This window comes from Dipodomys merriami, unplaced genomic scaffold (assembly GCF_024711535.1).
Source record: "Dipodomys merriami isolate MVZ:Mamm:240054 unplaced genomic scaffold, mDipMer1.0.p SCAF_136, whole genome shotgun sequence".
Taxonomy (NCBI): domain Eukaryota; kingdom Metazoa; phylum Chordata; class Mammalia; order Rodentia; family Heteromyidae; genus Dipodomys; species Dipodomys merriami.
The window spans coordinates 1,693,601-1,718,735 of record NW_027202671.1 but is presented as its reverse complement, the minus strand read 5'-3'; the positions used below and the strand labels follow the sequence as shown (position 1 = coordinate 1,718,735).

At 39.1% G+C, this 25,135-nt stretch overlaps 1 protein-coding gene across 1 annotated transcript in view; it reads left to right on the top strand.

Annotated features, from left to right (window-relative positions):
* The window catches only part of Eif2ak3 (eukaryotic translation initiation factor 2 alpha kinase 3), a 73,253-nt gene that overhangs the window by 46,702 nt on the left and 1,416 nt on the right, over positions 1-25,135 (top strand). The window contains exons 10-16 of the mRNA XM_070019650.1: positions 1,766-1,878; positions 6,316-6,438; positions 9,396-9,545; positions 10,739-11,516; positions 16,566-16,733; positions 21,200-21,301; positions 23,404-23,466. Coding sequence (XP_069875751.1) covers positions 1,766-1,878; positions 6,316-6,438; positions 9,396-9,545; positions 10,739-11,516; positions 16,566-16,733; positions 21,200-21,301; positions 23,404-23,466 — 1,497 coding nt within the window. The remainder of the gene's footprint in view (positions 1-1,765; positions 1,879-6,315; positions 6,439-9,395; positions 9,546-10,738; positions 11,517-16,565; positions 16,734-21,199; positions 21,302-23,403; positions 23,467-25,135) is intronic.

Below are 25,135 nucleotides of genomic sequence, written 5' to 3'. Positions count from 1 at the left end.
GAAGCAGCTCTTGCCAAAATTTTAGATGGCCTTGTTCCATGTCATAAACACTTCCCCATCATCTCATGAAACCCCTCTGTATTTAATAATATCAAACACTTTGACTTTTCTTGCCTGGCTTCCTTGGCTCTATGCTCTCCTGGTCACATCAGTTATACCTCAGGACACAAATTATTGTTCATTCCACAAAATTGCCCCTATTTTCCCAGCTCCAATCATCTTATAAACTCTAATTTTTTTTTTAATTTTTGGTTGTGGGGTTTGCACTCAGGATCTGGGAGCTGTCCATGAGCTCTCTTACTTAAGGCTAGCACACCACTTTGAGCCACAGCTCCACCTTCAGTTTTCTGGTGGTTAATTGAAGGTAAGAGTCTCACAGGGACTTTTCAGCCCAGGTTGGCTTTGAACCATGATCCTCAGATCTCAACCTCCTGAGTAGCTAGGATTACAGGCATGAACCACCAGCGCCTGACTCCAGATCATGTTCTTTGTCAACTGTCTAGTAGGAGCTATACAAATAGTGCAAATCAACAATGTATTATACTGTCCTCATTCCAGTCCTGTTCCTATCCCTAACATAGTCCTCTATCATTTTTCTCTGAGTGGATTGTTCCATTATATTCCATCATCTAGCCAAAAATCATTCTCTCCCTCACTCTTCATCAATTGTGTCGTTTTTCTCCTATCTTCAGATACACTGTCTTCTCCACATCCCAGTTTCTTTTTTTTTTTGATATAAGCATCATACCTCTTCTGAATTATTCAAATAGTCTCTACCTGGTCCCCATGCCCTTAGTCCTCTCCATCTGCATTTCCTGACTTCAAAACTTCTAATTACTAATTCCTTATTGTTTGAATGAAGTCTAACCTTTTAGAACCATTCAATGTTCTGAATGATCATACCTTGCCTGCTTTATCTTCATCTCTCACCATACCCTGATCCCTTCCTCCCCTCTCTCCCACGCACAGTGCCATATTGAACTTGTTTCAGTCCTTCTTGAAATCATGCTCTCCCCAAGTCCAACAGTGCTCATCCTCTGAACTCCTCTCCCTTCTCTTTTACATTACTAACTATCATCTTTAAGTTTGAAATTAGTTGTCATATTTCTGAGAAGTCTTCTTTAACCTCCTTACTCTGAGTTAGATTCTCTTCCCTGTCTTCTCCTTACTAAAGTAATGATCACTTATTTGATAAGTAGTTCCAATTTCTCTGTCTATAGGCAGAGAGCAAAAGGACAGGGAGTTGTCTGTTTGCCTTAATCTTCCCAGCATCTGGCATATAACCAGATTGTTGTAAAGATTTGCTGAAAGAATCACTTACTGAATCAGTGAACCACAGTACCCTGCCCTGACCATAGTAACTATTAACATCCTCTGAAAAATCATAGGAAATACTAGTGAAGAGGCTACTAAATTCAGTGTCTTGTTGTTGGCAATATTTTTAAATCATCTATAGAGTCTTGAGAAATAAAGTAATCAAGTCTTGCCCAGAAGTCTGCATTCATACTTACAGGTATGCACTATCCTTTTTATCTAGTCATGTATTAGACCCTACACCAACATACCCACATTACAAAGAAACAAAATTCCCTCAATGTGGTGGCAATGGGAAGATAAACTTTTTTCTTTATTAAAGGGAGATGATGTATTTTGTGTTCTTCTAATGCTCTTTATTTTTCTCAATACTACTTACTTTTCAATGTTATAACCTCAGATGGTTAGTTCAGCTTTGTTCTGGTAGTGAGTTTATTTTTTCTCTTGTCAGCAAAGGAAGGAATCTGAAACTCAGTGTCAAACTGAAAATAAATATGATTCTGTAAATGGCGAAGGCAGTGACAGTAGCTGGAATGATCTGAAAAACTTGGGATATGTATCACGGTAAGAGTTTTATGAAACATCTCTACAAGTTATAGGTTCTGATGGCAAGCATTTAAATCATGAAGAGGCCTCTAAACTAACATTTTTTAAATTGTTATTTATGTGTACCTAAGCAAATAGAACTAACCCTTAAGTAACTTAAAAGTACTTTTGGGTTGGGAATGTGGCTAAGTGGTAGAGTGTTTGCCTAGCATACATGAAGCCCTAGGTTCAGTTCCCCAGTACCACATAAACAGAAAAGGCCAGACGTGGTGCTGTAGCTCAAGTGGTAGAGTGCTAGCTTTGAGCAAAAGAAGCTCAGGGACAGTGCCCAGGCCCTGAATTCAAGTCCCAAGATTTGCAAAAAAATAAAATAAAATAAATAAATAAAAGTAGTTTTAATCCTAAAAAGGATTAAAATAAAGTGTTATTTGGGTTTAGAATCTCAATTATCAAATTAAGTTCATGTTTTTCTGTCTGTAATAGGGAGTAGATAGATAAAGGAAAATACTCATAGAACATGCCATTGTTGTTTTTTAATCACAAGGGAAATTGATCAGCTAAAGGTAAACAGTTCATGTAGTTTCAAAGTAAAATCAAAGAAGCTGTTACAGTAACTCAGGAATAAAATGTCATCTTTTATGCCATGTGGTATAGGAGATGGTGGTCTGGTTGATTTCTCAGAAGATGTATGTTTTAATTGCATATTTCAGATCATTTATGTGATATGGGACTTTCAAATATCTAGAATAATAGTTTTATGACAAAAGATTTTTTACAAATGTGTGTATTAAGATTTTCTGTTCTATCAAGCCAACTAATGGAAAATAGTAAGAAGAGTAGTGAATTCCAGGAATAAAACCAAACTTACTAAGTGACAAATACTAAGGACATAAAAAGTGCCCTTCCTAATGAAGATGCTGGCTAACCTGTCAGTAGCTCTCAGTAGCAGCAGGGCAGAGGGAGGGAAAGAACAAGGGAACCAATGACTCCTTTGACATAATCCAAAGCCAGTCATTGCTCATTCAGTGCTTTCTCTAAACAACAGTGCACGGGACAATTCTTAAAGGAAAATAATCCATGAACTAATGGTCTGAATGGGATGATTTAAAAGGCCATGATAAATGAGGTCACATTGAATTGGGTCTGAGGTGAAGGTGGATGAACATGGCATCACGGGTAACGATGCATTTCAAGGCTAATGTCAAGAGATTTACAATGCTGTACTTTAAAATTGGAATGGGTCAGGTGCTGGTGGCTCATGCCTGTAATTCTAGCTACTCAGATCTGAGGATTGTGATTCAGAGCCAGCTCAGGGAGGAAAGGCTTCAGACTCTTTTTATCTCCAAATAACCACCTGGAAGTGGAACTATGGCTCAAAGTGGTAGAGTACTAACCTTGAGCACAAAAGCTTAGGGACAGCGTCCAGGCCCTGAGTTCCAGGCTCACAACCAAAATAAAAGAAAAAATTGAAATGGGCTTAAATGTGTGTATCTGTGTGTTGTTTTGTTTTGCAAGAGTTTTTATTTTTTTTGTTTTGTGTTTTATTTTTGTTATTTTTGTTTGTTTATGCCAGTCCTACAGCTTGAATTTAGGGACTAGGTGCTGTTCCTAAGCTTTTTTTTTTACCCCTGAATGCTAATGCTCTACCACTTCAGCCACAGCACCATTTTGGTGGGCAATTGGAGATAAGAGTCACACAGGCTTTCCTGTCGAGGCTGACTTTGAACTGTAATCTCAGATTTCATCCTACTGAATAGCTTGGACTTGCACTGAGCCACCAATGTTCAGCTTCCAGTTTTGTTTTGTTTTGTTTAAAAAAGGATTTTAATAATTTTATGTATTGTTTATTTGTGCCTATGATTTCCTAGACACTATTAAGAACATGAACTATGGATTCAGTCATGAATTCAAGTCCCAGCTTTGTCATTAATCAGCTGATGATACTAGGCAAGATGATACTTTTTTTTTTTTTGTCAGTTGTGAGGCTTGCACTCTGGGCATGGGAGCTGTCTCCGAGCTCTTCAACTCAAGGCAAGTGCTCTACCACTTTGAGCCACAGCGCCACTTCTGGTTTTCTGGTGGTTAATTGGAGATAAGAGTCTCACAGACTCTCCTGCCCAGGCTGGTTTTGAAAGACGATCCTCAGATCTCAGCCTCCTGAGTTGCTAAGATTACAATTGTGAGCCACCAGTGGCTGGCTTGATACTTTTGTATAAAGGTCTATAATCATTGTATAAGATCTAATTCTTTTCAGAAGATATAATACAGAGCTTGGCACTGGTGGCTCATGCCTGTAATCCTAGCTACTCAGGAGACTGAGATCTGAGGATCCCAGTTCACAGCCAGCTCAGGCAGGAAAATCTGTGAGACTCTTATCTCCAATAAACCACCAGAAAACTGGAAGTGGTACTGTCACTCAAGTGATAGAGTGCTAGCCTTAAGCTGAAGAGCTAAGGGATAGTGTCCAGGCCTAGAGTTTAAGCCCCATGACTGAAAAAAAAAAAAAAAAGATACAGGAAGATAGTTGACCCTTCAAAATGAGAATATGAATTTGATGGTCTTTTTTTGCCTGTGGAAGATGGATTTGTACTGAGGTACTTTAACCTGTTTTTAGGAATACTGATTATTATTTTTCATTTTCCATGGAGGTAATCGGTCCATAGAAGGTTGAGATCTATTATATCTTCTCCTGAACTCTGTTGTCTAACCAGCTGAGGCAACTACTAAATTAGCATAAATGTTCAAGTCATAAAGCCCAAAATGTATCATTGTAAGAGATACCATCTGATTTAATTCTCCTCCTTCCTCAGTGTGGCTGGAATAATCCATAACATACACACAAGTGTACATTGATTCATATAGTTATTCAACAGACATATTTTACACCTTTGATTTGCCCAGGTTCTGAACATATAGGAGAAACCAGAATTTATTCTTGCATTCATGGTCCCCATGATGCAGTGGTAGTGAGATGAGGAAGCTACATACAAATAGCTGCAAATTAGTGAGATGAACTGAGTAGTTCAAAGTGCTAGATACACAGTAATAAGGGAACATTAAGACACAGTCCTTGGAAAGCTTTACAGGGATGATGAGATGCCTGATGAAGGAAGAATAGGGTTTCATTAAGTGCAAAGAACAAATGGTAGGAGCAAATTTCCTGAAAATGTGAGAAAGCATGGAGCAAACTGACTGGACTCTACAGTGTAAGTCCTTGAGATCAGGCACTAAAAGGAGAAATAGGTTGCCATGCAGAGGTCCACAATAAGAGACAGATAGTGAGTTAGCTTCTCTCTGAATACCTTAAGTGTTGAGCATACTGACTCATGAGGTGCCAACATAAAAAAATACAAATACATAAATAATAAAAACCCTACATATTTAATTGGGTGTAAAATGTATGGAGACCTGGGTGCCAGTGGCTCATGCTTGTAATCCTAGCTACTCAGGAGGCTGCCATCTAAGAATCACCGTTCAAAAACCAGGGTTCAAAACCAGGGTGGGCAGGAAAGTCCTTAAGACTCGTTTTTTTGTTTTTGTCTGTCATGGTGCTTGAACTTAGGTCTTAGTTGGTATCCCTGAGCTTTTGTGCTCAAGGCTAGCACTCTACCATTTTGGGCCACAGCTCTACTTCCAGTTTTCTGGTGGTTTAATTGGAGATAAGAGTCTCAAGGATTTCCCTGCCCCAAATGACTTGGAACTAGGCTCCTCAGATCTCAGCCTCTTGAGTAACTAGGATTACAGGTGTGAGCCACCAGCACCTGACTCCTTGTGACTCTTATCTCCAAAGAGCCACTAAAAAGTCAGAAATGGAGCTGTGGTTCAAGTGGTAGAACACTAATGTTGAAAAAAAAGTTCAGAGGCAGGACCCTGGCCTTGATTTCAAGCCCAGAACTGGCACGCGTGCACACGTGCACACACACACACACACACACACACACACACACACACACACACACACACACACACACAACCATAGGAAAAAAAGATTAAAGAATTGCGAATATGATATTTAGTAGATCATGGTAAGTATTGGATAGGACAAAATCAACAGTATGATTATTATTATAAGGAGAAATAATTGACAAGTGATTCATAAGAAAACAAAGTTTAAAATTTTTTTTAATTTATTGTTAAAAAGGTGCTATACAGAGGGATTACAATTATATGAGTTAGGTAATGAGTACATTTCCTTTCCTACAGTGTCTTCGATTCCCTCCCTCCCATCTCCACCTACAAGTTGAACAGTTCACTTTCATCAGTGTCCAATCAGCTCCACTGCTCTACTCTTTCACCCTTTCTCCTTTGATTTTATTTTCCCTGTGAAATTAAGTTTTGACAGTTTACCTTATTTATACATTTTTGTATGGCAATTTAAGATTGGAATGTATTATACCTTGTTGTACTATTTAAAACTTTGGCAAACCTTTAAGTTTTTTACCTATTTTTTTTAAGCTACCTAACAGATTTTGAACCAATCCAGTGCATGGGTCGTGGTGGCTTTGGAGTTGTCTTTGAAGCCAAAAACAAAGTAGATGACTGCAATTATGCTATCAAGAGGATCAGACTCCCCAATAGGTAATGGATAGTACTTTTAATATATATGGAGTTAGTACTGCATGCTCTAATTATAGGGCAATGTTCTTACTATTGTATTGCATAGCCACTAGTCGAGAAGCTAGTTCCAAGTGCTAACAAGTAATAAGTTTTCTGAAAGTTCTAATCTAGATTGTTTTGTATTTACTTAAAATAGTCTCATTTTTATTCCTAGCAACTCAAGATTTTCCATAGGAATGTATAAGTACCACAGACTTTAATAAATCACAGCATATAAAAATAATTTCTGTTTATTACAGTGTGTTAGTTGGCTTTCTGTTACAATAACAAAATTTCTGACATAAATCAACCTACATAGAAAGCTGGTTTATTTTGGCTCCCAATTTCAGACATCTCAACTCATGGTCAAATGGCTTCATTGATTTGGGGCCTGTGGTGGGGCAACACCTCAAGGCAAAGAATATGTGGTAGAGCAAGCCATTCACTTCATGCTGGCACATAAACAAGTGAGAGAGAGCTGGGTGCCTTGGTAGCTCACGCCTATAATCCTAGCTACTCAGGAGGCTGAGATCTGAGGATCGTGGTTCAAAGCCAGCCGGAGCAGGAAAAGTCCTTGAGACTCTTATCTCCAATAAACCACTCAGAAAATCGGAAGTAGCACTATGGCTCAAGTGGTAGAGCTCTAGCTTTGAGCTGAAGAGCTGAGGGACAGCGCCCAGGCCCAGAGTTCAGGCTCCATGACTGGACCCAAAAAAAAAAAAAAATAGTGAGGCACATGTATCTTAAAAAACAAAAAACAATAGTGAGGCACACACCTGTAATCCTAGCTACTCAGGAGGCTGAGATCTGAATATCACAGTTTTCAAAGCCAGACAGCAGTAAATTCCAGGAGACTTTCATCTCCAGTTAATCACAGAAAAAGCCAGAAGTAGTGCTGTGACTCAAGTGGGTAGAGTACCAGCCTTGAGCAAAAGGAGCCCAGGGACAGTGTCCAGGCCCAAAGTTCAAGCCCCAAGCCCAGCCAAAAAAAAAAAAATCCAAAAACAATAACCACAAAAAATCTGGGTGCTAATGACTTATCCCTGTAATCCTAGCTGGAGGCTGGGGTTAGAAAAAGTTCATTTCCAGGCTAGGCTGTGCAGAAATGTTCACAAGACTCCTTTTTCAATGATAGCTGGATATAGTGGTATGTACCTGTCAGCCTTGCTACAAAAAGCAGAAAATAAAAAGATATTGTTCCAGGCTGACCCAGTAGGAAGCAAGGTACTATCTCAGAAATAACCAGTACAAAAAGGGTAGTAGAGTGCCTGCCTAGCAAGTTCCAGGTCCTGAATTCAAACCCTAGTACTTCAAAACAGACAAAATATTAGTATTATATACTCTACACAGTAATAACTACTATTAACATTTTAGAATATTTTCTTTTGATTTTTTCGAATAATAAATCTGCCTAATATCAATACTGTACAAGTTTGTCTATTGCTTTTTTCCTACATTACTAAGAGAATTTTATATGAATACAAAAAAATTCACTAAATGTATGACCTATTAGAGGTTAGATGTGGCTTAGTTGGTAGAGTGCCAGCCAAAGAGTGGAAGCGTCAGATACCAAGTTTGAGTCCTGGTCTCAGTCCTAGAAGAAAAGAAAGAAAACGAAAAAGTATGACTTATTAGCTAGACATTGTGGCATATGACTATAATCTCAATACTTAGGTGTTTTAAGACATGAAAATCACTAGCTTGAGACTAGCTTGGACTATATCATAACAAGATCCTATCTTAAAAAACAACAACGGCCGGGCGCTGGTGGTTCACGCCTGTAATCCTAGCTACTCAGGAGGCTGAGATCTGAGGATCGCGGTTCAAAGCCAGCCCGGGCAGGAGAGACTGTGAGACTCCTATCTCCAATAAACCACCAGAAAACCGGAAGTGGCACTGTGGCTCAAGTAGTAGAGCGCTCGCCTTGAGCTGGAGAGCTGAGGGACAGTGCCCAAGCCCAGAGTTCAAGCCCCACGACCGACAAAAAAAAAAGCAACGAAGTATGTCTGGTTCGTAATCCACTAAACACATATACCATATTTTCTTTTAACCAGTTCTTATTGTTAAGCAATGTGGTTTCTAATTTGTAATTTTAAGAAAAGTTTGCAGTTTATCTTTTTTTTTGGTTGGTCATGGGGCTTGAACTCTGGGCTTGGGCGCTGTCCTTGCATTTTTCAGCTCAAGGCCAGCTCTCTACCGCTTGAGCCACAGCGCCACTTCTGGTTTTCTAGTGGTTTATTGAAGATAAGAGTCTCACGGACTTTTCTGCCTGGGCTGGCTTTGAACCTCGATCCTCAGATCTCAGCCTCCTGAGTAGCTAGGATTACAGGTGTGAGCCACCGGCGTCAGGCTGCAGTTTATCTTTTATATAACCTTGGAGTTTGTATAGAACATTTTCACCACATCTATTTCCCTTGAGTAGTTTCATCAGAGTAGAATTTCTGGTTGAGAACAGTATTCTGATTAAGATGATGGGCCTTCAGCAACACTTCTTTCCCATCCCTGTGAAAGGGTCTTGTTTATTCTAGATGATGTTCAGTCTCCAGAAATCATAGTTATGTTTTTTGGCTTTTTTTTTTTTACTTGATAGGAATGTAGAAACTTGATGGTGTGGATACTATTGATTAGCAAATATTTAAGGGTATGATTATTGATTTTTAGCCAAGAAATTTTTTTTTGGATGAGGCAATAGGTGTGTGTTTATAGCACTTATTTCCGGAAATAAAGGAGAGAGAGAGAGAGAGAGAGAACACACACTTATTCCAGGACTTAATATGTGGCTTATTAGAATTATGCCTAAGGCTGACTTATCTGTTTCTAAGTTTAGATTCAAGGGAGACCTCCAATATCTTTTTTTTTTTCTTCTGTTTTTGCTATTGGGTATGAGTACTTTTCAAGATAAGGACAACTTTTGACGTTCCTTATTTTCTCTTTTTTAGGGAACTGGCTCGGGAAAAAGTAATGAGAGAAGTTAAAGCCTTAGCCAAGCTGGAACACCCAGGAATTGTGAGATATTTTAATGCCTGGCTGGAAACACCACCAGAGAAATGGCAAGAAAGGATGGATGAAATCTGGCTGAAAGATGAAAGGTAGTTTAGTTAGACATTGATTTTAAGTTCTTTTCAGACTAGTTTTTGCTCCTCCAAATACAGTATCATCTCCTACTATCTTCCTGCTACTTTTTTCCTTAGGAAACAAAAATAGAATTTTCTATCATTGTTTGAAAAGCTTCCCAGCCACTTGTTAAATGAGATTTCATTTCATTTCTGAGAACATGATTTTTTAAATTATTATCAGTAATGTTTTAGTAATTGTGATTGAGAGATTCATGGTGGGTTTTCTCAAGTTTATATAAAGTTGGTTTTTTTTTTTTTTAGCAGATAACAATTTACACTTTTAAATAGTCTTAAACTAATTTCAGTTAAAAATATGTAAACTTAGTGGTCTGAAAACATTCTCCCTGCTGACTGTAGTGTACATTAGGAAAGAAGGCTGCCTTTTAAAAGCTGTTTACATGGGCTGGGAAGTTGGCTCAGTGCTTGCCTTGCATGCCTGAGGCCCTGGGTTCAATTCCTCAGCACCACATAAGCAGAAAAAAAGCCGAAGTAGCTCTGTGGCTCAAGTGGTAGGTCACTAGCCTTGAGCTGAAGAGCTGAGGGACAATGCCCAGGCCCAGAGTTCAGCCCTGATGACTGACAGAAAAAAGAAAAAAAAAGCTGTTTGTAAAGAGGCAGCATGTGCAGACTGACTCCCAAACCATGGAAGTAAAACCTCTGCAACTTTAGATCCCCCAGAAGCACCTTGTTTCAGTGACCTTTGTCATAGACTCAAGAACCAAGCAAAGTGGCCCTTTGTCTCAAGGCCCAGTGAGCCATTTTAATTTGTACAGGAGCTACATAATCAAGCAACACAGCCCCAGATAACTATTTCAGGTATAAAATTAAGCTTTCAAATGAAGACCTTGGTGAGATGCTCTTTGTCTCATATAACATGTTTAATTTAGTCTATATATTATTTCTGTTTGTCATTTGGTCAGTGGTTTGATAATACTTGAAGCTTTTCTTTGGGTGATGGTTAATTAGAGAGAAGAGTCTCACAGACTTTCCTACCCAATCTGGCTTGGAACTTTCATCCTCCGATCTCAGTCTCCTGCGTAGCTAGGATTACTGGCATAAGCTCCTGACTGCCAGCTTAGTTGAAGCTTTTTAAACAAAGGCTGGCTCTCAGGTACCTTAATCCACATAGATTCCCTCTCAATCATTTGTTTTTATCTCACTTCTAGCACAGACTGGCCACTCAGCTCTCCTAGCCCAATGGAGGCACCATCCGTTAAGATTCGCAGAATGGATCCTTTCTCTACAAAAGAACATATCGAAATCATAGCTCCTTCACCTCAGAGAAGGAGGTCTTTTTCAGTGGGGATTTCCTGTGGCCAGACAAGTTCATCTGAGAGCCAGTTCTCTCCTCTGGAGCTCTCAGGAACAGACCAAGGAGATGGCAGTGGCTCAGTGGATGCAGCACACAACCTCCAGGACAGTTGCCTGACAGACTGTGATGTAGAAGATGGTACCATGGATGGCAGTGATGAGGGGCACTCCTTTGAACTTTGCCCTTCTGAAGCCTCTCCTTATGTAAGGTCAAGGGAGAGAACCTCTTCTTCCATAGTGTTTGAAGATTCTGGCTGTGATAATGCATCCAGTAAAGAAGATCTCAACATTAACCGGTTACACATTGGCAACCATTATGCTAATAAACTAACTGATTTCAAGTATTCCAGCAGCAAATCTTCTGAAGCTACATTGTCTCTTTCCCCTCCAAGACCCACTACTTTAAGTTTAGATCTCACTAAGAACACAACAGATAAGCTTCAGCCCAGTTCACCAAAGGTGTATCTGTACATTCAGATGCAGCTGTGCAGAAAGGAAAACCTCAAAGACTGGATGAACCAACGGTGTACCATCGAGGAGAGAGAGAGGAGCATATGTCTGCATATCTTCCTACAGATCGCAGAGGCAGTGGAGTTTCTACACAGTAAAGGACTCATGCACAGGGACCTCAAGGTCTGTAACTGTGGAATATCACACAGGGGTTTCAGTCTGATATTTGGGGGGTCAAAGCTGTACTTGCAGTGTTTGTCAGTTTTTCACTGAAGGATCTACAAGAACAGCGGAGAGTAAAGGCATCTGGAGCAAAAGCCTAAGACAGGCTTGCTTCAAGACTAAGTCTCTTGTACCCTCAGACAAACCATTCATTCTTCTGTACACTATGTTTATGTTCATTTTATTGTAAAGAGTATCCCTTTTAGTTCTGATTGTCAAAAGAAAAGTCTCTATGTAAAATCCACAATGAGTAAGGGTACCTCATACCTATAATCCTAACTACTCAGGAGGCTGAGATCTGAAGATTGTAGTTTGAATCAAGCTGGAGCCAGAAAGTCCATGAGACTCTTAACTCTAATTAAGCACCAAAAAAGCCTGAAGTGAAATGAATTCAGACCCCAGGACCTCAAGCCCCAGGACTGGCACAAAAAAAAAAAATCCACTGTAAGCAGTTAAACCATATTCTTTCTATGACTGTGAATAACCCTGCCACAAAAACCTCCAGAGGTAGTGAAAGGGTCCCAAGTGGAAAGAAAATGAGTCTTTGTACTAGCCAGCTCTGAATTGGTGCAGCAGATCACCATGCTTTGTCCCCCAGAACTGTTTAAGCTTTGAGGGAGAAGGTGGATGAGAAAAGCTAACAAATGGTTACCCAGATGATTGTAGTTCTAAAACCTTATATTCTGCTTTTATTGAATACAGTATTAAATAGTGTAGGCATGCTGTGTGCTAATTTGCATAAAATTCTTACTAAACTACATGGCATTTCTAAAGTATTTATTTCTGAAAATAAGTATGAGAACTTTAATTTCTGCCATATTCTGTGTGCTATGAGCATAATCAATAGGTATATAGTAACTGTATAAATATTTTTCTGATGAAAGTAATTTAAATTCTTGACAGCTTTGGATTGAAATATTTTTAATTTAATTTTTTTTTTAGTTTTTGTTGTTTGAGGGGCTTTTTTGACTGAACAGGGCATTGAACTCTAGGCCTTACACTTGCTAGGAACAGGCTTGCCACATGCTCCAGCAATTTAGCCCTACCTTCAATCTTTTGACTTTATAATTTGTTTTTCAAATAGAGTCTTCATTTTTGCCTGGGCCAGCCTCACCCCAAGATCCTCCATGCTCTTCCTCTCAAGGACCTATGTTTATTGGTATATGCCATATAATTGAAGGTGTATTTATTTATTTATTTTGCCAGTTCAGGGGCTTGAAACAAGGCTAGCACCACTTCTGGCTTTTTCTGTTTATGTGGTACTGAGGAATTGAACCCAGGGCGTCATGCATGCTAGGCAAGCACTCTACCACTAAGCCATGTTCCCAGCCCCATTGGAAGTATTTTAAATTGTATTTTATGTTACCACAGTCTTTTGCTTCAAGCACCAAAGTAGAGGTTGGAACAAAGATTATTTTCTTCTAAAATTAGCTGGTAGATTTTCAAGTTGGTGAGTACATTTTAAGGAGATAGGAGAGATAAGAATTAGAAGTGATTCCAGTATAATTGTTCGTTACATAATTACTGTGCTTTCAGTGATTTTTATGTGGCTCCAAACTGATTACCAGGAATTATTTTACACTGAATGAAAAGTTTAGAGAGGAATCATTTTGGATAGAGAAGACAACTTATAGAAAAGCAGAACCATGATCCTTTAACTTGAGACACTAATAGCAGAATAGGTTTATATGCTAATCATTCTCTATTTGGTGAAAAACGAGTAGGTAATATGCTGATTCTCTTAGGTCTTAATGCTTGTTGCACACATCCACATATCCCAGACTGAAAAAGATCCATTTTGCTTTTAACTAATAGTGAATAGTCTGATTTTATAATGTAAATGTGATGTTGGTAAATATTTACTTGATACAATGTTGTGTAAAGATTTTTTTGATACTTGTTTGTACACCAGAAAAATTCCTTGAGGTTTATTTCTTCCTTCCTTAGTGTTTCTAGAAATCAAAAACATTCATTTTTTTTCCAAATATAACACACGTTAAGGATTTCTTGTGTGCTGGGGGAAAAAAAATGCCACTAAGATTTTTCTAACCCTGTTGAAAAGCCTATACATTTTACTAGCTTCTGATCTAAGTCTTTGAGCTCAATGTTAAACCTCTAGGCTTTCCTTTGTCTTTTATTTTGGTCACATTTTGCCATCTACCCTTTACTTCCTGCCTCTTCAGGCTTTTTTCTAGTCGTTCACTCTTTCCTTAGTTTCTCATATACTGTATTCTGAGAGATCCTGTATTTCTTTCCTATCTCTCTCTTCATACCTGGTTTATTTATCCTCTTGTTTCCTTGGTGGCATGAACTGTGTCAGGCTTGTTTTGTTTTTTGTTTGCCAGTCCTGGGGCTTGAATTTGGCCTGGGCACTGCCTTGGGCCTCTTTGTGCTCAAGTGCTGCCACTTGAGCCACAGAGCCACTTCCAGTTTTTCTGAGTAGTTTATTGAAGAGTCTCACAGACTTTTTCTGCCCCAGCTGGCTTTGAACCATGATCCTCAGATCTCAGCCTCCTGAGTAGCTAGGATTACAGGCATGAGCCACCTGTGCCAGTCCATGTCAGTTTTGTTCACCTCAGTACAGTGTTCAACATAGTCCAACTGCTCATCAGTTAATACCGATTTATCCAGAAAGAGCTTTATTGGCCCTTACTACTGTATCCTCCTTGAGTCTCTCCTCACATTTCTTATTTCCATTTTCATGCAGGCTTTCCCCATACAGCCTCAGGATGGCTGCAAGGGATCCTCAAGTGTGCCTGTTTTTCTTTTTCTTTTTTTTCTTTTTGGTCGGTCCTGGGGCTTGAACTCTGGGCCTGGGCGCTGTCCCTCAGCTCTTCAGCTCAAGGCTAGCACTCTACTACTTGAGCCACAGCCCCACTTCTGGTTTCTGGTGGTTTATTGGAGATCAGAGTCTCACGGACTTTCCTGCCCGGGCTGGCTTTGAACCACAATTCTCAGATCTCAGCCTCCTAAGTAGCTAGGATTACAAGCGGGAGCCACCAGTGCCGGGCTTGCCTATTTTTCTTTTAAACCTTTTAAAGAGATTTTGGATGTGAGGAGCACATTGGTCAGAAGTCCTAGGCCTTGTTCTGTTCAGTAAACCAAGGATGTAAGGCCATCTATAAACCCGTTTCTGGGGCAGGGAGTGGGATTATATGGCTTGGTTTAAATACCAGTGGCACTGCCTAACAGAAAGAAGAGAAAGTAAAGTCAGAAGACATCTGATAGTGGAACACATGCTGTCTGCTGATTTCCATAAGTAACTGCCATCAGAAAATGAGTAGAGAGAAAAGATGAAGGCAGTACAGTCTCTTCTGATCTCTGGCACAGGATTCTTTGTGGAAAAAGTGCTGGTTATTACCATAGATTTTATTTTTATATAATTTCATTGCCTCAAAGTCAAAATTGTAGAATGATATTTTAAAAATAGAGAACAAAAATAGAGAACAAAGTGGCATTTTCTGACAATATTTGAAACACGATGAAACTCAATTTTGTGAGCTTCCTTTCTCCTTATTTTCATAGCTCCGTTGTGGTACCTGCAAGATAGAGTAAACTGATGAAAAGATGACATTCTTCATGTCAGGCATAGAGTTTGAAGAACCTGTGAGTCATTTGGCTAGATATATTCTGTAAGTAGTTTTATAGGGAAGTTTAGAACTCACGGGATTGGAGACGTGGCTCAATTGGTAGAGTGTCAGATTGCAAAAGTTCAAGTCCCAGTCTCAGACAATAAAGAAAACAAAGAGCCAGGCACAGATGGCTCATGCCTGTAATCCTAGCTACTCAGGAGGCTAAGATCTGAGGATCACAGTTCAAAACCAGCCTGGGCAGAAAAGTCTGTGAGACTCTTGTCTCCAATAAACCACCAGAAAACCAGAAGTGGAGCTGTGGCTCAAAGCGGTAGAGCACTAGCCTTGAGCAAGAAAGCTCAGGGACAGTGAGTGCCCAGGCCTTGAGATCAAGCCCCATAAGGAAAACAAAAACAAAATTAAGTCAGTAGCTTGGCATATGTGTTGTACAAATGACAGCACAGAGTGCTGGTTAAGAGTTCTGATATTGATAATCTGTTTCTTTTGATAGTCTGTTTCTTCTGTTTCTTCTGCTTAGACACAAACCAAGACTAGTTAGCACTCATCATCAGATAGTAATTCCCGATGCTAAATGTTGGACATGATAGTAAAGCACAAGGTCTTTTCCTAGGAGCCAAACAGCCTCAGTTTGAATCCTGGATCTACAGTTTGTTGGTGAATAACTTTGGGTAATTAGTTTAACTTCAGAGCCTCAGTTTCCAAATCTGTAAGATGGGAGACTAATAGTACTCATGTGAGCGAGTTGTACTACATGTGTTAATAGAAATGAACTGGTTAGAATAACACCCAACTGGGCACCAGTGACTCACACCTATAATCCTAGCTACTCAGGAGGCTAAGATCTGAGGATCAAGGTTCAAAGCCAGCCAGGACAGGAAAGTCCGTAAGACCCTTATCTACAATTAATTACCAGAAAACCAAAAATGGTGCTGTCACTCAAGTGGCATAGCACTTGTCTTGAGCTGAAGAGCTCAGGGACAGTACCCAGACCTATAGTTCAAGCCTCATAAACAACAAAAAAAGAAAATAAAAAGAATAGCACCCAACACATTACATACAGGTGCTACATATGCATTTGCTATTATAATGATTAATATAGCTATTATGGCTTAAATAAAAAATGTAGAAAACATTGCCCAGAGAAAGTACACAGACCATTAAGATTGGGGATTAAAAATGCTAGACCCAAGGGGTTGTGAATCTCCATGGGTTTAAGTAGATAATAAATCCAGCTCTCTCTTCTATGCTTCCCTTTTCTTTACCCATAGTACTTGTCTGGCATTGAAAAAAAGTTATTTTCATAAAAAGAGAAATAGAATTTCTACCTTCATATATTTTCTGCAGTCACTTAAATAATATCCAGTACTTTCTCTCTTTGTCTATACATACTTACTATTGTCTATTTTGTTTTTGCTAGCCTTCCAACATTTTCTTCACAATGGATGATGTAGTCAAGGTTGGAGACTTTGGATTAGTTACGGCAATGGACCAGGATGAAGAAGAGCAGACGGTTCTGACACCAATGCCAGCCTATGCCACACACACAGGACAAGTAGGGACCAAACTATATATGAGTCCAGAGCAGGTGAGTCTTCCAGACTGGGCAAAAAGCTAGATATTCCAGATGAATCTTTTTCTTTGTTCTCATTAAAATACCCATTTACATACCATCTGAAAATGATGGAAAGTAGTGTGCCACAAGCAACATACGTCTAACTTGAGTTGGAAATGGAGTAAGGAAAATACAATGCGTAAAACATGGCCTTGCCCTCTGAACCAAAACCTAGCAAGAAATGTAGAATGAGACTTTGAATGCCTCCTCTCAAACCCAACTCTAGTATATGCTGTGTAGACTGTATAAACTGTTGTAACAGAAGCACATTCTTGAGCTGCCCTCTATGTTAATTAATAGGCACCTTCCAGGCTGTACCATGGCAAGACATAGACATGCAGAAACCAAGACAGGTAGACTTATAGGAGGCTTCAAAGGACAAGCTCTATAAACTGGGAGGGGACTGCAGAAACAGTAGGAATGGGGGATCCTGAGAGCTTAAAGTAGTAGAACTGGCCACCACCAAAGTAACGATATTCACAAACTGATCATGCTTAAATCAATGATTTCATACTTTGGATCTCAGTACTTGCCAAAAAAAAAGGGGGGGGGGAATTTTTTTGTTGTTGTTTTGGGGGTTTTTTGTTTGTTTGTTTTGTCTTAAGCAAAATTCAAGCGAGGCACTGGTGGCTCACATCTGTAATCCTAGATATGCAGGAGGCTAAGATCTGAGGACGGCAGTTTGAAAATATAAGGGTTGCCGAAGGGAGACCTCCACACAGTTCAGGCAGAAAAGAGTTTATTTGGGAGAGTCAAACTGCTGGGCCACTGCAGCAGTGACCAGGTGGACAAATCCAAGAGACTATTAACGTCAATTAGCCAGCAAAGAGCCAAAAGTGGAGGAGTGGCTTAAGTGGCAAGGACAAGTCTTGAGCGGAAAAAGTTAAGGGACAGTGCCCAGGCCCTGAGTTCAAGCCCCAGTACTGGCACAAAACAACACAACCAAAAAAAAAAAAAAAAAAACCAAAAAACAAAAATCAGTAAGTGATATGTGCCAGTGGCTGTTATGAATATAGATGTCAATTTGAAATTTAATGTTTTTGGTAAAAATACTTATAATCTAAAATATAGGTATTATAATAAGCTGAATTAATGCACATATTAAATGATCAGAGATCAAGAAATGAAAGATGGTAAGAACAAGGAAAGAGTAGGGATTTGTTTTTGATAAACATACATTCAGCAAATGGAGTTTAACAATATGTCTGTATCACTACAGAAGATAAATACAACCTACAATAAAAAGGAAAGGATATACAAAAGAAACAAAGCTTTCTAAAGTAGTGCTAAAACCAAATAATACGGTAATTAAAGCCAAAAAGGGAAACTAGGCAAAAAAAATATTAGGTTTTTTATATAATTGGCCTACATATATTTGAACATTTACTTGATGGATAAGTTAAAATGAGATGTGCCTTCTTATCACATTGTTAGGTTACAGAGAAATGTCAATGTATTTGAAAACAAAATGTGTCTTTCTGTAATCATAATGCAATAGAGGTTTTAGAGGGATTTTTTTTACTGTTGTTTTTTGTTTTTAATTTTGTTTGTGTTATTTTATTTTTGTTTTTGTTTTAGTTTGCTGGCAGGTTTTTAAAAACCTTCCTTAATAACTCAAGTTGCCAAGAATAGTGGCCTACCTCTGTTATCATAGCTACTTAGAAGGTAGAGGCAGTTTGAGGCCAGTCCACCAAGTTAGGAAAAACTCATCTCAAAAACAAAACCATAAGTTGGGTGCGGGGGTGGGGGTGGGGAGGACTCATGCCTGTAATCCTAACTACTCAGGAGGCTGAGATCTGAGGATCACAGTTCAAAGCCAGCCCAGGCAGGAAAGGCTGAGAAACTCCTATCTCTAATAAACAACTGAGAAAGCTGAAAGTGGTGCTGTGGCTCAAGTGATAGAGCACTAGCCTTGAGCTGAAGAGCTGAGGGACAGCGCCCAGGCCCAGAACTCAAGCCCCACAACCGACCCCCCCCCCAAAAAAAAAACCATAAAAAAAGGGCTTGAAGTGGGAGAGTATAGTGCAATCTACAAAGCCCCAGGTTTAATCCCCAGTACTAACATATATATGTTTTTGTGGGGTTTTGGGGTTTTTTTGGTCAGTCATGGGGCTTGAACTCTGAGCCTGGGCATGTCCCTGAGCTCTTCAGTTCAAGGGGAGTGCTCTACCGCTTGAGCCACAGTGCCACTTTCAAGAAAAAAGAAAAGCTGGGCACCAGTGGCTCACACCTGTAATACTAACTACTCAGGAGGCTGAGATCTTATTTCCAGTTAACCACCAGAAAACCTGAAGTGGTGCTGTGGCTCAAGGGGTAGAGCTCTTGCCTTGAGCTAAAGAGCTCAGGAACAGTGTCCAGACCCAGAGTGAAAGAAAAAGGAAGGAAGGAAGGAAGGAAGGAAGGAAGGAAGGAAGGAAGGAAGGAAGGAAGGAAGGAAGGAAGGAAGGAAGGAAGGAAGGAAGGAAGGAAGGAAGGAAAGAAAAGAAAAGAAAATGAAGTCCTTAGAAGTTATTAAAGTTCTGTTTGGATATAAATGTTTTTTTAGGTGCCTTTCTTCATTACATAAGCAACACAGTACAACCTTCATGACATTTTAAATTCTCTGAAATTGTCTTTTTAAAGCCCTCTAAAATAGAAGCTATCAGAATTGAGATCCAACTTGCCTTTTTTATTTTACTACATAAAACAATGCCTAGAATTCTACAGGTATTCATTAGGTAAAATCTTTTAATACCCATGAATTAGTATAATTAATATAATTAAAATATCTACATGAAAAACAAAAGTCCTAAAATATTTAACATTATACTAAATATATTTAATGATAGTTTTTCTTGTTATGTATTAATTTGTTTTTTTATGCATGGACAGGTAAAGAAAAAGGCACTTACTAAAAATCTCTAAAATATTTACAATGGTTAGTTATTTGTATAAATATACAACTTATATAGAGCAATTTTAGTCTATTGGAGACACAATTGAGAGTCTGTTCCATAAAATTTGGTCACAGTAGTAATATATAAGCATTTTATTATTAAACAATTTTATTTATTAAACATTTTTATTAAGTAGTTGTACAAAGGGGTTACAATTCAACATGTCAGTTTATGAGTACAATGCATTATGGTCAATGTCTTGCAAATAAAATCAATGTTTTTTTAAAAAAATTCTGAAAAATATTCTTGACTGGGTAACATTAACTCAGTTCAGCAGTTTACTCAGAATTTGTTTCAAGTATTTTACTTTTGTAAAATTTTGTAAATTTTCCTGTCAGAATTGTCACTGAGATAATTACCCCTGCATGCAAATCTCTGTCATCTCAACTAGGATAGAAAAGATTAGATGGACTATTACATGGAGACAAATATTTACAATCTGGTTCCTTATGAATTTGTGTCCATTTATGTTGTCCGAATGGCCGTGAGGGTGTGCTTTTCACTGTACCCTTGTAGGCATCATCTTCACCATATTCTCCTGAACCACAGAGATGGAAGGTGAAGAGGGTGACAGAGCTGAGGTCACTAGAACCTCAGGTTAAGACCTCTGTTCTGTGAGCAGAGCCAGGCTACTACATAGAAGGAATCCGGGAGGTAGATACCAAGAGACAGGTAGAGAAGAAGGTATAATGAGCTCTTAAACCTTTCACCTCACCTCCGTTCCCCAGTCAAGAAATGCTGAGTTTCCATATGGGTCCCCCTTCTTAAGCTATTTACCAAAATGTTGTTACCTGTCTAAAAACAATGTCACCAATAAAAGAGCTCTACTGAGTCACCACGAGGTCACTTTTCATTTGAAGGAGGCTTTCTTTAATAGAGTAATTGAGTTGTGATTCATTTGTTCACTTAACAAGTATTTATTGGGGCCTCACTCTATACTTAGCCCAATGCTTGAATGACAGAAATACAATAGAAGCAGATCTCTCCTCTCTAGGACTTTATCATTTAATTGTGTAGAATAAGAGATATACACATGAAAAATACAAGTAGGAATGCAAAGCAGTCCGTAATTAAGTGCCATAATGAAGGCTAACTCCAGTTGATTAGTGGTTTGGAGTAATGAAGATTTTCTCATAAAAATGGGTAAGGATGAGGATGATTAGAAATGAGATTTGCTGGAGATAGCATTTGCTTTGAAAATCTTCACCTCAGGGGGAATTGAGCTCTCTTCTGGCTCAGTCTCACTTTTTTAGCACACCAGGCTCCAGGTTTCTGCTGGCTGACTTTACTGATGCATATCTCTGGGCCATACCTGGGCTTTCCCTCTGAAATGCTGAGTAGTGTAATTACTCCTGGAGTGAAAAGGGCTCCGGATAGGTTAACTCTTTGTTGTATTTAAACCAAGAAATGGCTAAAGTAAACTTCAGCATTCAGTAATGCTATACTCAGAGTTGTACTATTTCTGTGTTAAGTTTTTAAAATATCTTTTATGTGGTATTTCAGATTCATGGAAACAACTACTCTCATAAAGTGGACATCTTTTCTTTAGGCCTGATTCTGTTTGAATTGCTGTACCCATTTAGCACTCAGATGGAGAGAGTCAGGGTAAGTATCCTCCTCTTCAGACAAATTGAAGAAGAAAACTATCTACAAGTTATGAAAGAACTTTAAAATATAAACAAGAGGGCTGGGAATGTAGCTCAAGTGGAAGAGCACTTGCCTAGCAGACGGCAGGCCTTGGGTTCCATCCCTAGTACTGCAAAATAAATAAAACATGATGTCCATAGAAAAATCGAAAAAGAAAATGATTATTCATAATGCCAGCAGACTGACTAGAAGCAAAGAGACCATGTGAACAAGACTCTTAGCTTTTACTTAAAATTCAGTTTTCAAAACACATGTTTCATTGGATCAATTGGTTTGTCGTCATACCTTGTTTAGGCTTAAATTCATAATAATTTAATAATATCTTGCACTCAATGCCTTTACAGTAAGTGAAAACCAGGAGAACAACATGGTAGTAAAAGTAGGGGGATGAACTAGTGATAGCACTTGGCCATAAAATTCTTCCAGAGGCCTGGCATGGGTGGCTCATGCCTATAATCCTAGCTACTCAGGAGCCTGAGATCTGAGGAACACGGTTCAAAGCCAGCCCAGGTAGGCTTATCTCCAATTAATCCCCAGAAAACCAGAAGTGGCACTGTGGCACAAAGTGGTAGAGTGCTAACCTTGAACATAAAGATGGCAGGCCCCGAGTTCAAGACCCATAATAGCCAAAAAAAACAAAAACAAAAACAAAAATCTTGAGGACCAGTTACCACCCACTCTTATACTTAAAAGCTGGTAACTTACAGAGCCGTTGTTTTGTTGTTGTTTTTTTTCCTTCTCAGAGTAAAGTATGGCCATAGATTTTAAGACAGTACTAAAGGTCTTTTAAAAGTAAGTCTATCGGGCTGGGAATGTGGCTCAGTGGTAGAGAGCTTACCTAGCATGCATGAAGCCCTGGTTTGATTCCTCATTACCACAAAAACAGAAAAAGCTGGATGTGATGCTGTGGCTCTAGTGATAGAGTGCTAGCCTTGAGCAAAAGAAGCTCGGGGACAGTGCCCAGGCCCTGAGTTCAAGCCCCAGAACTGGCCAAAAAAAAAAAAAAAAGGAAGTCTATCAGTGCTGGTAGCTTAAGATGTGCTTGTCTCCAATTAACCACCAGAAAACCAGAAGTAAAGGTGTGGTTCAAGTGGTAGAGTGCCAGGCTTGAGTGAAAAAGCTAAGGAATGCAGCACTCAGGTCCTGAGTTCAAGCCCTAGAACCAACACCAACAAAAATGTAAGCCTGTCATGTTCTTCAACATCCTTCCTAAGTTGTTTTACACTGCCGATTGTTGTCCCTGGCACTTACCTTCCAATTTTCAAAGTTTATGCTCTTATCACCATTTCTTAATTTCTGCTGACTTCCGACCTTAGCAGAAGAGAAGGATTTTTAGGGGTTTTTGTTTGTTTATGCTGTTTATGGGGGTTGGGCCTGGGCGCTGTCCCTGAATTTTTTTGTTCAAGGATAACACTCTAGCACTTGAGCCACAGCTCCACTGCCAGCTTTTTTCTGGTTAATTGGAATTAAGAATCTCATGGGCGGGGCTGGGAAGTTGGCTCAGTGGTGGTAGAGCGCTTGCCTTGCATGCATGAGGCCCTTGGTTCAATTCCCCAGCACCACATAAGCAGAAAAGGCCGGAAGTGGGACTGAGGCTCAAGTGGTAGAGCGCTAGTCTACAGCTGAAAAGCTGAGGGACAGTGCCCAGGCCCAGAATTCAGGCCCCACAACCAACAAAAGAATCTCATGGGCTCATCTGTCCAGGCTGGCTTCAAACCACAGTCCTCAGCCTCCTGAGGACCAAGAATTGCAAGTATGAGCCATCAGTGCCCAGGTGAGAATGAAGTCCTAATACAGAACCAAAGGACTCATATATCTAATTAGAAAGAACTCAAGTGGTCTGTACAATAAGTGGAGAAAGAAAAGGTAAAGACTAAAGAACTAGATAACATCAGAATTTCTGGAGTTTTCTGTGCATTCTAGGCTAAGAGGTATATCTCCGTGGGAGAGAATGAGGCCCTCTGATTTAGTCCCCAGCACTACAAAAAAAAAAAAATTTCAAATAGAGCCCCAAGTCAAAGTAAATGTAAAAATTAAATCTCACTTTCCTTTCTTTTTAGACCCTAACTGATGTAAGAAATCTTAAATTTCCACCACTATTTACTCAGAAATATCCTCATGAGGTATGTATGTTTTCATCCCATTCTCTTTAAAATAATATCAAGAACTTAAAGGGCCCTTAGCAGTTAACTCATCAGTTTTCTCATTTATAGAAGATAGGGAAGCTAAGGTCTAAAGAATATAGGATCAGGGGGCTGGGGGTTTAGCCCAGCGGAAGGGCGCCCGCCTGGCGCACCCAAGGCCCTGCCCTGGGTTCGGTTCTCAGCCCTAGTTTAAAAAAAAAAAAGACATATAAAGCTACAAAAGACTAAAGAATATAGGATCAGGCTCCCTAAAGAACAGCATTCGTTAGACCCTTCTCAGCCCAGGGCCCTGCAGAGGTCCAGCTGCAGGGGTTTCAGCCTGCTTAAAATTTTATTAAACGACTTTGCTTCAACAGTCCTGACCCTGGGCTTGAATAAGGCTGGGTCCCTCCAGTACCCCATAGAAGCAGTCAGGGTTAGGAGCAGACTGTTGATCTCTTTATTTTGGTGAACTTGCTAGAGCTCTTTAAAAAAAAGAAAAAAAAAGACTTCTGGGAAAAAAAGAGAGAAAGACACTAATTTCTGTTGATTATGGGTATCAAGGGTTATACCACACAGGAAGAATAAGATGGAAAAATTAAGCTGGTCTTGAAGGTAAAAAAATTATATGTAATAAACTTCTAAAGTTGTCTTTTTTTTTTACAGCTTTCATAGTACATATGCCCACTAACCTATCATTTTAAAATTTATACATTGGTCAATCTTGAATTTCCTTAAATAAATTGAATTATAAAGTAAATTAGTCAGTATATGAACAAGTTGGGAAAAGTCAAAATGTCTTTCAGTATTGTAAGTATAAGGAAAGCTTGCACTGAAACCAAATACTTTATAATATAATTAGATATGCTAATCTACAAAGTATGTTTTAATAAAGAAATATTCTATCTTTCAAAATGGATGAAGCTATTCTCAGCATGGCTCAAATACATGGTAACATTCCAAACTATTCTAGAAAATCAAGAGGAAGTGCCGGGTGCTGCTCTGTGGCATGGTTACTTTTTAACTTAAAATCTTATCAAATAATTGTAGACACATTCAGTAATAGATGATTGTTTTTATTTTATTTATTTTTGTCGGTTGTAGGGCTTGAACTCAGGGCCCGGGCACTGTCCCTGAGCAATTTTGCCCAAGGATAATGCTCTACCACTTTGAGCCACAGTGCCGCTTCCAGTTTTTGAGTGGTTAATTGGAGATAAAGAGTTTCATAGAGACTTTTCTGCCCAGGTTTGCCTTCTGAGTAGCTAGAATTACAGGTGAGAGCCACTGGCACCCAACTGAATTTATTTTTAAAATGAAATGACCGGTTTGCTTCAAAGATATGATTTTTAACTTGTATATGCTAGGAATACACCAATTGCCCCAAATTGTCCATGTTCATTTGGAGCAGAGGTTGGCATCGTAGGACCAGTAGATCAGATCTAGCGTGCTACCCATTTGTATAATAAAGTTTTACTGGAACACAGCCATTCTCTTGAACTATGTCTGAGTTGGGCTTTCATGACAAAGTTGATCTGTCAAATCAGAAACTATATAGTTTGCAAACTTTATATACAGACATTTTTGCTGGGTTTGAAGGTGTTAAAGGTGTTAAGAGCCTTCAGTGCTTACTAATCTGGCCCTTTCATCACAAAACAAATCTTATATTTCA